Genomic DNA, 13,939 nt, shown 5'->3' with positions numbered 1-13,939 from the left:
GGTCAGACTGTGCTCTCTCTGTCTGGGAACCCCAGGGGTCAGACTGTGCTCTCTCTGTGTGGGAAACCAGGGGTCAGACTGTGCTCCCTCTGGGTGGGAACACCAGGGGTCACACTGTGCTCTCTCTCTCTGGAAACACCAGGGGTCAGACTGTGCTCCCTCTGCCTGGGAACCCCAGGGGTCAGACTGTGCTCTCTGTCCTTGAACCTCAGGGATCAGGCTGTGCTCTCTCTGTCCCGAAACTCCAGGGCTCAGACTGTGCTCTCTCTGTCTGGGAACCCCAGGGGTCAGACTGTGCTCTCTCTGTCTGGGAACCCCAGGGGTCAGACTGTGCTCTCTCTGTCTGGGAACACCAGGGCTCAGACTGTGCTCTCTCTGTCTGGGAACACCAGGGGTCAGACTGTGCTCTCTGTCTGGGAACCCCAGGGGTCAGACTGTGCTTTCTCTGTCTGGGAACACCAGGGGTCAGACTGTGCTCTCTGTGTGTGGGAAACCAGGGGTCAGACTGTGCTCTCTCTGTCCCTAAACTACAGGGGTCAGACTGTGCTCTCTCTGTCTGGGAAACCAGGGGTCAGACTGTGCTCTCTCTGTCCCTAAACTCCAGTGGTCAGACTGTGCTCTCTCTGTCTGGGAACTCCAGGGGTCAGACTATGCCCTCTCTGTCCCCAAACTCCAGGGGTCAGACTGTGCTCTCCCTGTGTTGGAAACCAGGGGTCAGACTGTGCTCTCTCTGTCCCAAAACTCCAGGGGTCAGACTGTGCTTTCTCTGTCTGGGAACTCCAGGGGTCAGACTGTGCTCTCTGTGTGTGGGAAACCAGGGGTCAGACTGTGCTCTCTCTGTCCCTAAACTCCAGGGGTCAGACTGTGCTTTCTCTGTCTGGGAAACCAGGGGTCAGACTGTGCTCTCTCTGTCTGGGAACACCAGGGATCAGACTATGCCCTCTCTGTCCCCAAACTCCAGGGGTCAGACTGTGCTCCCTCTGTGTGGGAACCCCAGGGGTCAGACTGTGCTCTCTCTGTCCCCAAACTCCAGGGGTCAGACTGTGCTCCCTCTGTCTGGGAACACCAGGGATCAGACTGTGCTCTCTCTGTCTGGGAACACCAGGGGTCAGACAGTGCTCTCTCTGTCTGGGAACCCCAGGGATCAGACTGTGCTCTCTGTCCTTGAATCTCAGGGATCAGACTGTGCTCTCTCTGTCTGGGAACACCAGGGGTCTGACTGTGCTCTCTCTGTCTGGGAACACCAGGGGTCAGACTATGCCCTCTTTGTCCCCAACTCCAGGGGTCAGACTGTGCTCCCTCTGTGTGGGAACACCAGGGGTCAGACTATGCCCTCTCTGTCCCCAAACTCCAGGGGTCAGACTGTGCTCCCTCTGTCTGGGAACACCAGGGATCAGACTGTGCTCTCTCTGTCTGGGAACACCAGGGGTCAGACTGTGCTCTCTCTGTCTGGGAACCCCAGGGATCATACTGTGCTCTCTTTCCTTGAACCTCAGGGATCAGACTGTGCTCTCTCTGTCTGGGAACACCAGGGATCAGACTGTGCTCTCTCTGTCTGGGAACACCAGGGGTCAGACTGTGCTCTCTCTGTCTGGGAACTCCAGGGGTCAGACTGTGCTCCCTCTGTCTGGGAGTACCAGAGGTCAGACTCTGCTCTCTCTGTCTGGGAACCCCAGGGATCAGACTGTGCTCCCTCTGTCTGGGAGCACCAGGGGTCAGACTGTGCTCTCTCTGTCTCCAAACCCCAGGGTTCAGACTGTGCTCCCTCTGTCTGGGAACACCAGGGTCAGACTGTGCTCTCTCTATCTGGGAACCCCAGGGGTCAGACTGTGCTCTCTCTGTGCCTGAACCCCTGGGGTCAGACTGAGCTCTATCTGTCCCTGAACTCCAGGGGTCAGACTGTGCTCTCTCTGTCCCTGAACCCCAGGGGTCAGACTGTGCTCTCTCTGTGCCTGAACTCCAGGGGTCAGACTGTGTTCTCTCTGTCCCTGAACCCCAGAGGTCAGACTGTGCTCTCTCTGTCCCTGAACTTCAGGGATCAGACTGTGCTCTCTCTGTCCCCGAACTCCAGGGGTCAGACTGTGCTCTCTCTGTCCCTGAACCCCAGAGGTCAGACTGTGCTCTCTCTGTCCCTGAACTTCAGGGATCAGACTGTGCTCTCTCTGTCCCTGAACTCCAGGGGTCAGACTGTGCTCCCTCTGTCCCTGAACCCCAGGGGTCAGACTGTGCTCTCTCTGTCCCTGAACTCCAGGGGTCAGACTGTGCTCTCTCTGTCCCTGAACCCCAGGGGTCAGACTGTGCTCTCTCTGTCTGGGAACCCCAGGAGTCAGACTGTGCTCTCTCTGTCCCTGAACCCCAGGGGTCAGACTGTGCTCTCTCTGTCTGGGAACCCCAGGGGTCAGACTGTGCTCTCTCTGCCTGGGAACACCAGGGGTCAGACTGTGCTCTCTCTGTCTGCGAACACCAGGGGTCAGACTGTGCTCTCTTTGTGTGGGAAGCCAGGGGTCAGACTGTGCTCTCTCTGTCCCTAAACTCCAGGGGTCAGACTGTGCTTTCTCTGTCTGGGAACTCCAGGGGTCAGACTGTGCTCTCTCTGTGTGGGAAACCAGGGGTCAGACTGTGCTCTCTCTGTCCCTAAACTCCAGGAATCAGACTGTGCTCTCTCTGTCTGGGAACTCCAGGGGTCAGACTGTGCTCTCTCTGTGTGTGAAACCAGGGGTCAGACTGTGCCCTCTCTGTGTGGGAACTCCAGGGGTCAGACTGTGCTCCCTCTGTGTGGGAAACCAGGGGTCAGACTGTGCTCTCTCTGTCCCTAAACTCCAGGGGTCAGACTGTGCTTTCTCTGTCTGGGAACTCCAGGGGTCAGACTGTGCTCTCTCTGTCCCTAAACTCCAGGGGTCAGACTGTGCTTTCTCTGTGTGGGAACTCCAGGTGTCAGACTGTGCTCTCTCTGTCTGGGAACACCAGGGGTCAGACTGTGCTCCCTCTGTGTGGGAACACCAGGGGTCAGATATGCCCTCTCTCTCTGGGAACCCCAGGGGTCAGACTGTGCTCTCTCTGTGTGGGAACTCCAGGGGTCAGACTGTGCTCTCTCTGTGTGGGAAACCAGGGGTCAGACTGTGCTCTCTGTGTGTGGGAAACCAGGGGTCAGACTGTGCTCTCTCTGTCCCTAAACTCCAGGGGTCAGACTGTGCTTTCTCTGTCTGGGAACTCCAGGGGTCAGACTGTGCTCTCTCTGTCCCTAAACTCCAGGTGTCAGACTGTGCTCTCTCTGTGTGGGAAACCAGGGGTCAGACTGTGCTACCTCTGTGTGGGAACACCAGGGGTCAGATATGCCCTCTCTGTCTGGGAACCCCAGGGATCAGACTGTGCTCTCTCTGTGTGGGAAGCCCTATGGTCAGACTATGCCCTCTCTGTCCCGAAACTCCAGGGCTCAGACTGTGCTCTCTCTGTGTGGGAACCCCAGGGGTCAGACTGTGCTCTCTCTGTCTGTGAACCCCAGGGGTCAGACTGTGCTCTCTCTGTCTGGGAACACCAGGGCTCAGACTGTGCTCTCTGTCTGGGAACCCCAGGGATCAGACTGTGCTCTCTCTGTCTGGGAACTCCAGGGGTCAGACTGTGCTTTCTCTGTCTGGGAACACCAGGGGTCAGACTGCGCTCTCTTTGTGTGGGAAGCCAGGGGTCAGACTGTGCTCTCTCTGTCCCTAAACTCCAGGGGTCAGACTGTGCTTTCTCTGTCTGGGAACTCCAGGGGTCAGACTGTGCTCTCTCTGTGTGGGAAACCAGGGGTCAGACTGTGCTCTCTCTGTCCCTAAACTCCAGGGGTCAGACTGTGTTCTCTCTGTCTGGGAACTCCAGGGTTCAGACTATGCCCTCTCTGTCCCCAAACTCCAGTGGTCAGACTGTGCTCTCTCTGTGTGGGAAACCAGGGGTCAGACTGTGCTCTCTCTGTCCCTAAACTCCAGGGGTCAGACTGTGCTTTCTCTGTCTGGGAACTCCAGGGGTCAGACTGTGCTCTCTCTCTGTGGGAAACCAGGGGTCAGACTGTGCTCTCTCTGTCCCTAAACTCCAGGGGTCAGACTGTGCTTTTTCTGTCTGGGAACTCCAGGTGTCAGACTGTGCTCTCTCTGTCTGGGAACACCAGGGGTCAGACTGTGCTCTCTCTGTGTGGGAACTCCAGGGATCAGACTGTGCTCTCTCTGTCTGGGAACACCAGGGGTCAGACTGTGCTCTCTCTGTGTGGGAACACCAGGGGTCAGATATGCCCTCTCTTTCTGGGAACCCCAGGGGTCAGACTGTGCTCTCTCTGCCTGGGAACACCAGGGGTCAGACTGTGCTCACTCTGTCTGGGAACACCAGGGGTCAGACTGTGCTCCCTCTGCCAGGGAACACCAGGGGTCAGACTGTGCTCTCTCTGTCTGGGAACCCCAGGGGTCAGACTGTGCTCTCTCTGTGTGGGAAACCAGGGGTCAGACTGTGCTCCCTCTGGGTGGGAACACCAGGGGTCACACTGTGCCCTGTCTCTCTGGAAACACCAGGGGTCAGACTGTGCTCCCTCTGCCTGGGAACCCCAGGGGTCAGACTGTGCTCTCTGTCCTTGAACCTCAGGGATCAGGCTGTGCTCTCTCTGTCCCGAAACTCCAGGGCTCAGACTGTGCTCTCTCTGTCTGGGAACCCCAGGGGTCAGACTGTGCTCTCTCTGTCTGGGAACCCCAGGGGTCAGACTGTGCTCTCTCTGTCTGGGAACACCAGGGCTCAGACTGTGCTCTCTCTGTCTGGGAACACCAGGGGTCAGACTGTGCTCTCTGTCTGGGAACCCCAGGGGTCAGACTGTGCTTTCTCTGTCTGGGAACACCAGGGGTCAGACTGTGCTCTCTGTGTGTGGGAAACCAGGGGTCAGACTGTGCTCTCTCTGTCCCTAAACTACAGGGGTCAGACTGTGCTCTCTCTGTCTGGGAAACCAGGGGTCAGACTGTGCTCTCTCTGTCCCTAAACTCCAGTGGTCAGACTGTGCTCTCTCTGTCTGGGAACTCCAGGGGTCAGACTATGCCCTCTCTGTCCCCAAACTCCAGGGGTCAGACTGTGCTCTCCCTGTGTTGGAAACCAGGGGTCAGACTGTGCTCTCTCTGTCCCAAAACTCCAGGGGTCAGACTGTGCTTTCTCTGTCTGGGAACTCCAGGGGTCAGACTGTGCTCTCTCTGTGTGGGAAACCAGGGGTCAGACTGTGCTCTCTCTGTCCCTAAACTCCAGGGGTCAGACTGTGCTTTCTCTGTCTGGGAAACCAGGGGTCAGACTGTGCTCTCTCTGTCTGGGAACACCAGGGATCAGACTATGCCCTCTCTGTCCCCAAACTCCAGGGGTCAGACTGTGCTCCCTCTGTGTGGGAACCCCAGGGATCAGACTGTGCTCTCTCTGTCCCCAAACTCCAGGGGTAAGACTGTGCTCCCTCTGTCTGGGAACACCAGGGTTCAGACTGTGCTCTCTCTGTCTGGGAACACCAGGGGTCAGACAGTGCTCTCTCTGTCTGGAAACCCCAGGGATCAGACTGTGCTCTCTGTCCTTGAATCTCAGGGATCAGACTGTGCTCTCTCTGTCTGGGAACACCAGGGGTCAGACTGTGCTCTCTCTGTCTGGGAACACCAGGGGTCAGACTATGCCCTCTTTGTCCCCAACTCCAGGGGTCAGACTGTGCTCCCTCTGTGTGGGAACACCAGGGGTCAGACTATGCCCTCTCTGTCCCCAAACTCCAGGGGTCAGACTGTGCTCCCTCTGTCTGGGAACACCAGGGATCAGACTGTGCTCTCTCTGTCTGGGAACACCAGGGGTCAGACTGTGCTCTCTCTGTCTGGGAACCCCAGGGATCATACTGTGCTCTCTTTCCTTGAACCTCAGGGATCAGACTGTGCTCTCTCAGTCTGGGAACACCAGGGATCAGTCTGTGCTCTCTCTGTCTGGGAACACCAGGGGTCAGACTGTGCTCTCTCTGTCTGGGAACTCCAGGGACCAGACTCTGCTCTCTCTGTCTGGGAACCCCAGGGATCAGACTGTGCTCCCTCTGTCTGGGAGCACCAGGGGTCAGACTGTGCTCTCTCTGTCTCCAAACCCTAGGGTTCAGACTGTGCTCCCTCTGTCTGGGAACACCAGGGTCAGACTGTGCTCTCTCTATCTGGGAACCCCAGGGGTCAGGCTGTGCTCTCTCTGTGCCTGAACCCCTGGGGTCAGACTGAGCTCTATCTGTCCCTGAACTCAGGGGTCAGACTGTGCTCTCTCTGTCCCTGAACCCCAGGGGTCAGACTGTGCTCTCTCTGTGCCTGAACTCCAGGGGTCAGACTGTGTTCTCTCTGTCCCTGAACCCCAGAGGTCAGACTGTGCTCTCTCTGTCCCTGAACTTCAGGGATCAGACTGTGCTCTCTCTGTCCCCGAACTCCAGGGGTCAGACTGTGCTCTCTCTGTCCCTGAACCCCAGAGGTCAGACTGTGCTCTCTCTGTCCCTGAACTTCAGGGATCAGACTGTGCTCTCTCTGTCCCTGAACTCCAGGGGTCAGACTGTGCTCCCTCTGTACCTGAACCCCAGGGGTCAGACTGTGCTCTCTCTGTCCCTGAACCCCAGGGGTCAGACTGTGCTCTCTCTGTCTGGGAACCCCAGGTGTCAGACTGTGCTCTCTCTGTCCCTGAACTCCAGCGGTCAGACTGTGCTCTGTCTGTCGCTGAACCCCAGGGGTCAGATTATGCTCTCTCTGTCTGGGAACCCCAGGGATCAGACTGTGCTCTCTCTGTCTGGGAACACCAGGGGTCAGACAGTGCTCTCTCTGTCTGGGAACCCCAGGGATCAGACTGTGCTCTCTGTCCTTGAACCTCAGGGATCAGACTGTGCTCTCTCTGTCTGGGAACACCAGGGGTCAGACTATGCCCTCTCTGTCCCCAAACTCCAGGGGTCAGACTGTGCTCCCTCTGTGTGGGAACCCAAGGGTCAGACTGTGCTCTCTCTCTCCCCAAACTCCAGGGGTCAGACTGTGCTCTCTCTGTCTGGGAACACCAGGGATCAGACTGTGCTCTCTCTGTCTGGGAACACCAGGGGTCAGACTGTGCTCTCTGTCCTTGAACCTCAGGGATCAGACTGTGCTCTCTCTGTCTGGGAACCCCAGGGATCAGACTGTGCTCTCTCTGTCTGGGAACCCCAGGGATCAGACTGTGCTCTCTTTCCTTGAACCTCAGGGATCAGACTGTGCTCTCTCTGTCTGGGAACACCAGGGGTCAGACTGTGCTCTCTCTGTCTGGGAACCCCAGGGATCAGACTGTGCTCCCTCTGTCTGGGAGTACCAGAGGTCAGACTCTGCTCTCTCTGTCTGGGAACCCCAGGGATCAGACTGTGCTCCCTCTGTCTGGGAGCACCAGGGGTCAGACTGTGCTCTCTCTGTCTCCAAACTCCAGGGTTCAGACTGTGCTCCCTCTGTCTGGGAACACCAGGGGTCAGACTGTGCTCTCTCTGTCTGGGAACCCCAGGGGTCAGACTGTGCTCTCTCTGTCTGGGAACCCCAGGGTCAGACTGTGCTCTCTCTGTGCCTGAACCCCTGGGGTCAGACTGAGCTCTATCTGTCCCTGAACTCCAGGGGTCAGACTGTGCTCTCTCTGTCCCTGAACCCCAGGGGTCAGACTGTGCTCTCTCTGTGCCTGAACTCCAGGGGTCAGACTGTGTTCTCTCTGTCCCTGAACCCCAGAGGTCAGACTGTGCTCTCTCTGTCCCTGAACTTCAGGGATCAGACTGTGCTCTCTCTGTCCCCGAACTCCAGGGGTCAGACTGAGCTCTATCTGTCCCTGAACTCCAGGGGTCAGACTGTGCTCTCTCTGTCCCTGAACCCCAGGGATCAGACTGTGCTCTCTCTGTGCCTGAACTCCAGGGGTCAGACTGTGTTCTCTCTGTCCCTGAACCCCAGAGGTCAGACTGTGCTCTCTCTGTCCCTGAACTTCAGGGATCAGACTGTGCTCTCTCTGTCCCTGAACTCCAGGGGTCAGACTGTGTTCTCTCTGTCCCTGAACCCCAGAGGTCAGACTGTGCTCTCTCTGTCCCTGAACTTCAGGGATCAGACTGTGCTCTCTCTGTCCCTGAACTCCAGGGGTCAGACTGTGCTCTCTCTGTCCCTGAACCCCAGGGGTCAGACTGTGCTCTCTCTGTCCCTGAACCCCAGGGGTCAGACTGTGCTCTCTCTGTCTGGGAACCCCAGGTGTCAGACTGTGCTCTCTCTGTCCCTGAACTCCAGCGGTCAGACTGTGCTCTCTCTGTCCCTGAACCCCAGGGGTCAGATTATGCTCTCTTTGTCTGGGAACCCCAGGGATCAGACTGTGCTCTCTCTGTCTGGGAACACCAGGGGTCAGACAGTGCTCTCTCTGTCTGGGAACCCCAGGGATCAGACTGTGCTCTCTGTCCTTGAACCTCAGGGATCAGACTGTGCTCTCTCTGTCTGGGAACACCAGGGGTCAGACTATGCCCTCTCTGTCCCCAAACTCCAGGGGTCAGACTGTGCTCCCTCTGTGTGGGAACCCCAGGGGTCAGACTGTGCTCTCTCTGTCCCCAAACTCCAGGGGTCAGACTGTGCTCTCTCTGTCTGGGAACACCAGGGATCAGACTGTGCTCTCTCTGTCTGGGAACACCAGGGGTCAGACTGTGCTCTCTGTCCTTGAACCTCAGGGATCAGACTGTGCTCTCTCTGTCTGGGAACCCCAGGGATCAGACTGTGCTCTCTCTGTCCCTGAACCCCAGGGGTCAGACTGTGCTCTCTCTGTCCCTGAACTCCAGGGGTCAGACTGTGCTCTCTCTGTCCCTGAACCCCAGGGGTCAGACTGTGCTCTCTCTGTCTGGGAACCCCAGGGGTCAGACTGTGCTCTCTCTGTCCCTGAACTCCAGCGGTCAGACTGTGCTCTCTCTGTCCCTGAACCCTAGGGGTCAGATTATGCTCTCTCTGTCTGGGAACCCCAGGGTTCAGACTGAGCTCTCTCTGTCCCTGAACTCCAGGGTTCAGACTGTGCTCTCTCTGTCCCCGAACCGCAGAGGTCAGACTGGGCCAGCTCTCTCCCCGAACCTCAGGGGTCAGACAGTGCTTTCTCTCTCCAGGAGGCCCTGGGAGTCAGAATTAGAACTTGACTTTGAGCTATTCCTATTCAAACCTATTCCAGGAGCTCCCTGATGACTCACTGGCCTTTTGCACAGATCAACTGAGCCATCCAGACTAGGGAAGTCTAGGGTCGGTCCATGGCCTGTGCCTATCACAGTCACTGTGACCTCTGTACCCAAGGATTGGGAAGGGGAATATCAGCTCACATTTTAATTCCTGATTGGTGTCCAGTGACCCCCCCTCCATTCCTCTTGGAACTTTGCAAAGGGCAGACTCTGGGTGAGGGAACAATGGCATCTTGGCTGCCAGGCTCCCATGGTACAATAGTCCACCACTACCCACTATCAAGTCTGAGACATGAATAATGGACACTTGGCTGAAGTGTGGGGAGGATGATATGGGTTCACTGAGTCCCACCCCAGCAAGGAGTGAAATCCTTGACCAGACAAGCCAAAATTGCCAGTGAGGAAGAATGGGAGAGAAGGGCCTTCTTTCCACCTCTTAATTTGATGACTTTTTCATTGAGGAACTGTCATTGTCCAGAAATCTTTGGCATCCGACCATCATTCATTAATATTAGCAATAAATGTATTTTTACCCCATTCTAAAAAATACTCCCCAATCTGACAATAATCTGTCTGCTCCCAGTTTTGACATACTGGGCAGTACTTGGGAAAGGAGTAGAAAGGCCCCCATGTTGCCCAAATTTCAGCAATTTGATAATTGCCTTGGAACAGAAAAACAAAAGGCTTCCCTGAGTGACAATCTCTGAGGCCTGAAAAGAATTTGAAAACTCTTGAAGGTTCTGGATGAACTGAAATGGAATGTCCTCCGGACTTGGGACTCCATGGGCCATCACTCGGCTTGCGGAGGCAATGAAGTGGCAGAGATATGCCCTCACAGCCTGGGATCTTGCTGCACATTCCAGGCAGCCCATTCCGCCAGAGAGGAATTCATAGATACCTGAGCCACAGCCGGCACATAAAAGTGTAAATAACATAAATTAGGAGTGGGATTTACACGTGGCACATGTTAAAAGAGCTCTCATTGAATGATAATACTGGGCTATGGGAGAACAGTGGCTATTAGTATTTAGTTAAGCCTGGTTATTTGCTCTCCAGAATGCCAGAGATATAAGTGCTATTTGGAATACTCTGCATACTTTTCCTTTTAAGGAATATCCCTCACCAACATAATCTCAACTCGTATTACAAATAGATGGCTGGGGTGGGAGGGAGTGAATGGATTCCTGTTACCGTCTATTGGATCAGCTACAAGAGGCTACAACTTTCCAGATGGAGTGGCTGATGTGACCGCGAAGGCAGATTTATCCCTGCTCTTTTGCATACCTATGGTCTAACATTGAGTGTTTCCCTGTTTGTCAAACATGCTAAACAGCCTTGTCCTACAACTGCAGACATATTTCTCACCCTTTCAACAGGGGCTGGTCCCAAGCTGACCCATACAGTTCAATGCCATATAAAGCACTGGGCTATAAATACACACACAGTGCCGACTCAGGATAAGATAGCGTGCACATCCCATCTACTCCTGTCTTAAATCTCCAATGGTTAGTTTTAGGTGCAATTTTGAACATGAAAAGATTTTTGTTTAAAACAAAAGAGAACAATGGAATGACACAAGGATCAGTCAGGCTGTGATTTTTTTTTTGAGGCTTGTCATGCACTGAGATTGTGAGGAAATTCCAACAGGAGAAAAAAAAAAGTGGTGATGGGGTACAGTTTATTTTCCACATAAGCTGTGTGTTCTACTCACATCGGTGGCTTTCTTCTCAGCTAGTTCTAGCTTCTCCTGGGCATCTTTCAGGGCCTCAGAGTACTTGTCAAGCTCGTCCTCAGTGCCTTTCAGCTTCTTCTGCAGGCCCAGCAGTTCATCCTCCAGCTGGGGTTGTTTATTTTAATGCAGCAGGAAGGTTTGCAGTAGAGAGAGAGAGAGAGAGGAGACAGAGGCGGTGTAGTCGGCGCAGACCGGGGGGGTGGTTGTGTGCGAGAGGAAGGAGATGGAGAGAGAGAGACAGAAAAGCAGAAAGAGGTTAAGAGACGTTTCATTCACCCCGCACAAATACCTTAGTAGCATTCTCCTCTGCCACCAGCTGCCGCTCCTCAGCTTTGTTGAAATCTTCCAAAAATTTATCCCTCTCATCCTCCACTGCTCGCAGTTTCTTTTCCAGTTGTAAAGCATCATCCTCAAACTACACACACACACACACACAATTGATGCAGAGATTGTCAGACTTCTTAAACAGGTTTTAAACTCAAAACGCTGCGTTCAAATTACTCCAGAACGTTCTATCCTCTCAATTCACATTAACATTGCTGCAACTCTATAGAGAAATTAACACAGACTGTGCTCTATATGTTTACAAACCAGGAACTTTTTGAAACTGAAATGATTCCAGTTGTGTTGTGAAATTAACACAGACAATGTCCTAAATGGCAACAAATCAGGAACTTTTTGAAACGGAAATCATTCTAAATTGTATAGAGAAATTAACACAGACTGTGCTCTATATGTTTACAAATCAGGAACTTTTTGAAACTGAAATGATTCCAATTCTATACAGAAATGAACACGGAGAGTGCCCGAAATGATTACAAATCAGTAACTTTTCAACAACAAAAAAATTTAGCATTGCTGCATTTTAATTATCTACACGTTAACCTTTCCACATTTACAGTTTTCAAAGTGGAATATTGTTGTATGCAGGAGACTGGGCTCCCAGTCCCGGGCGGTGAGAGGCGCCGCTCAGTGGGGTTTTTTTCCTTTCTGATTTAAGCTTATAGAGTGGGGGATTTGATCGCCAACCTGTTTGCTCCTTTCCTCGGCTGCTTTCTTGTCCGCTTCGGCTTGCTCAGCTCGGTCCAAGGCATTTTCCTTGTCCAGCTTTAACATCTGCATTTTCTTCTTGATGGCGTCCATGGCTGCTGCTGGTGGGCTTTTTTTTTGGAAGGGGCAACAGCAAAATATACAAAAATAAAAGAAAAAGAGGAGAGGGGAGACTGCAGAAAGGCTGAGAGAGGAGGGAAGGAGAGAGAGAGAGAGACACGGAGCTGATTCAGGAACTGAAGTGACACCAGATTCTGACCCGGCCTCAGAAATATCTCCTTCTCAGGGGCAGATTGAATTCCTTAGGACATTTAATACTTTTTTGGAAGCAGACGGAGCTTGTCCCTACCCTATGGCCAATCTTCTCCCTGCAGCAGCCCGTTGATTCGTTGCTGGGGGACATTTGACCATTTCCATCACCGTATATGGGGAGTTCGTGTGTGGAGTCCCTCTTCCCGTCAGCACATTTTCATCCCTCCCTTCAAAACACCAGCCCTGAGAAAAGGCAGGCTCCAAACAGCCACTTCATAGTAACCGGCCAAGGGATCTCCAGCCCCTGGGAGTCCAGCCATGCCCGTCTCTCCTGCTCCCCTTTGCCCCCACTGCCACCACCAGATTACCCACCCAGCCCTGGTGCTTGTCCCGGGTCTCGCTCGTCTCAAAATCAGATATGTCTCCCACTTACCCACCCCCTCATCCCCGCCCCGCCCGATATAATCACTCATTCCAACCCCCACACACTCCCCTGGGAAATAACAACTGGTGGGTGCAAATCTCTGTGGCATTTACTCTGGATAGTCTTCCCCCATCACCTCCCCCCCACCCGCCCCGGGCATACAGGCAGTGCCCACTCTGCCCCCTGGGTACAGACAGTGCCCACTCTGCCTCCAGGGTGCAGACAGTGCCCACTCTGCCCCTGGATACAGACAGTGCCCACTCTGCCCCCTGGGTACAGACAGTGCCCACTCTGCCTCCAGGGTGCAGACAGTGCCCACTCTGCCCCTGGATACAGACAGTGCCCACTCTGCCCCCTGGGTACAGACAGTGCCCACTCTGCCTCCAGTGTACAGACAGTGCCCACTCTGCCTCCAGGGTGCAGACAGTGCCCACTCTGCCCCTGGGTACAGACAGTGCCCACTCTGCTTCCAGTGTACAGACAGTGCCCACTCTGCCTCCAGGGTACAGACAGTGCCCACTCTGCCCCCTGGGTACAGACAGTGCCCACTCTGCCTCCAGGGTACAGACAGTGCACACTCTGCCCCCTGGGTACAGACAGTGCTCACTCTGCCCCCTGGGTACAGACAGTGCCCACTCTGCCTCCAGGGTGCAGACAGTGCCCACTCTGCCCCTGGGTACAGACAGTGCCCACTCTGCTTCCAGTGTACAGACAGTGCCCACTCTGCCTCCAGGGTACAGACAGTGCCCACTCTGCCCCCTGGGTACAGACAGTGCCCACTCTGCCCCCAGCGTACAGACAGTGCTCACTCTGCCCCCTGGGTACAGACAGTGCCCACTCTGCTGCCAGGGTACAGACAGTGCCCACTCTGCCCCCTGGGTACAGACAGTGCTTACTCTGCCCCCTGGGTACAGACAGTGCCCACTCTGCCCCCAGCGTACAGACAGTGCTCACTCTGCCCCCAGGGTACAGACTGTGTCCACTCTGCCCCTCGGGTACATACAGTGCCCATTCTGCCCCCTGGGTGCAGACAGTGCTCACTCTGCCCCCTGCGTACAGACAGTGCCCACTCTGCCCCCTGGGTGCAGACAGTGCTCACTCTGCCCCCTGCGTACAGACAGTGCCCACTCTGCCCCCGGGTACAGACAGTGCCCACTATGCCCCCTGGGTACAGACAGTGCCCACTCTGCCACCAAGATACAGACAGTGCTCACTCTGTCCCCAGGGTTCAGACAGTGTCCACTCAGACTCTGGGGTACGGACAGTGTCCACTCTGCCCCTGGTGTACAGACAGTGTCCACTCTGC

General features: G+C 55.0%; 1 protein-coding gene across 1 annotated transcript in view; it reads right to left on the bottom strand.

The window, feature by feature from the left end:
- Positions 1-12,471, bottom strand: part of tpm1 (tropomyosin 1 (alpha)) — a 29,633-nt gene extending 17,162 nt beyond the window's left edge. The window contains exons 1-2 of the mRNA XM_068015249.1: positions 11,937-12,471; positions 11,197-11,322 (exon numbers count right to left, since the gene is read on the bottom strand). Coding sequence (XP_067871350.1) covers positions 11,197-11,322; positions 11,937-12,050 — 240 coding nt within the window. The 5' untranslated portion in view covers positions 12,051-12,471. The remainder of the gene's footprint in view (positions 1-11,196; positions 11,323-11,936) is intronic.
- Between the last annotated feature and the right edge of the window lie 1,468 nt (positions 12,472-13,939).

Source organism: Heterodontus francisci, chromosome 35 (genome assembly GCF_036365525.1).
Source record: "Heterodontus francisci isolate sHetFra1 chromosome 35, sHetFra1.hap1, whole genome shotgun sequence".
Classification (NCBI taxonomy): domain Eukaryota; kingdom Metazoa; phylum Chordata; class Chondrichthyes; order Heterodontiformes; family Heterodontidae; genus Heterodontus; species Heterodontus francisci.
Note: the sequence above shows the minus strand (reverse complement) of the source record. Positions and strands in the feature narration are given on the sequence as shown.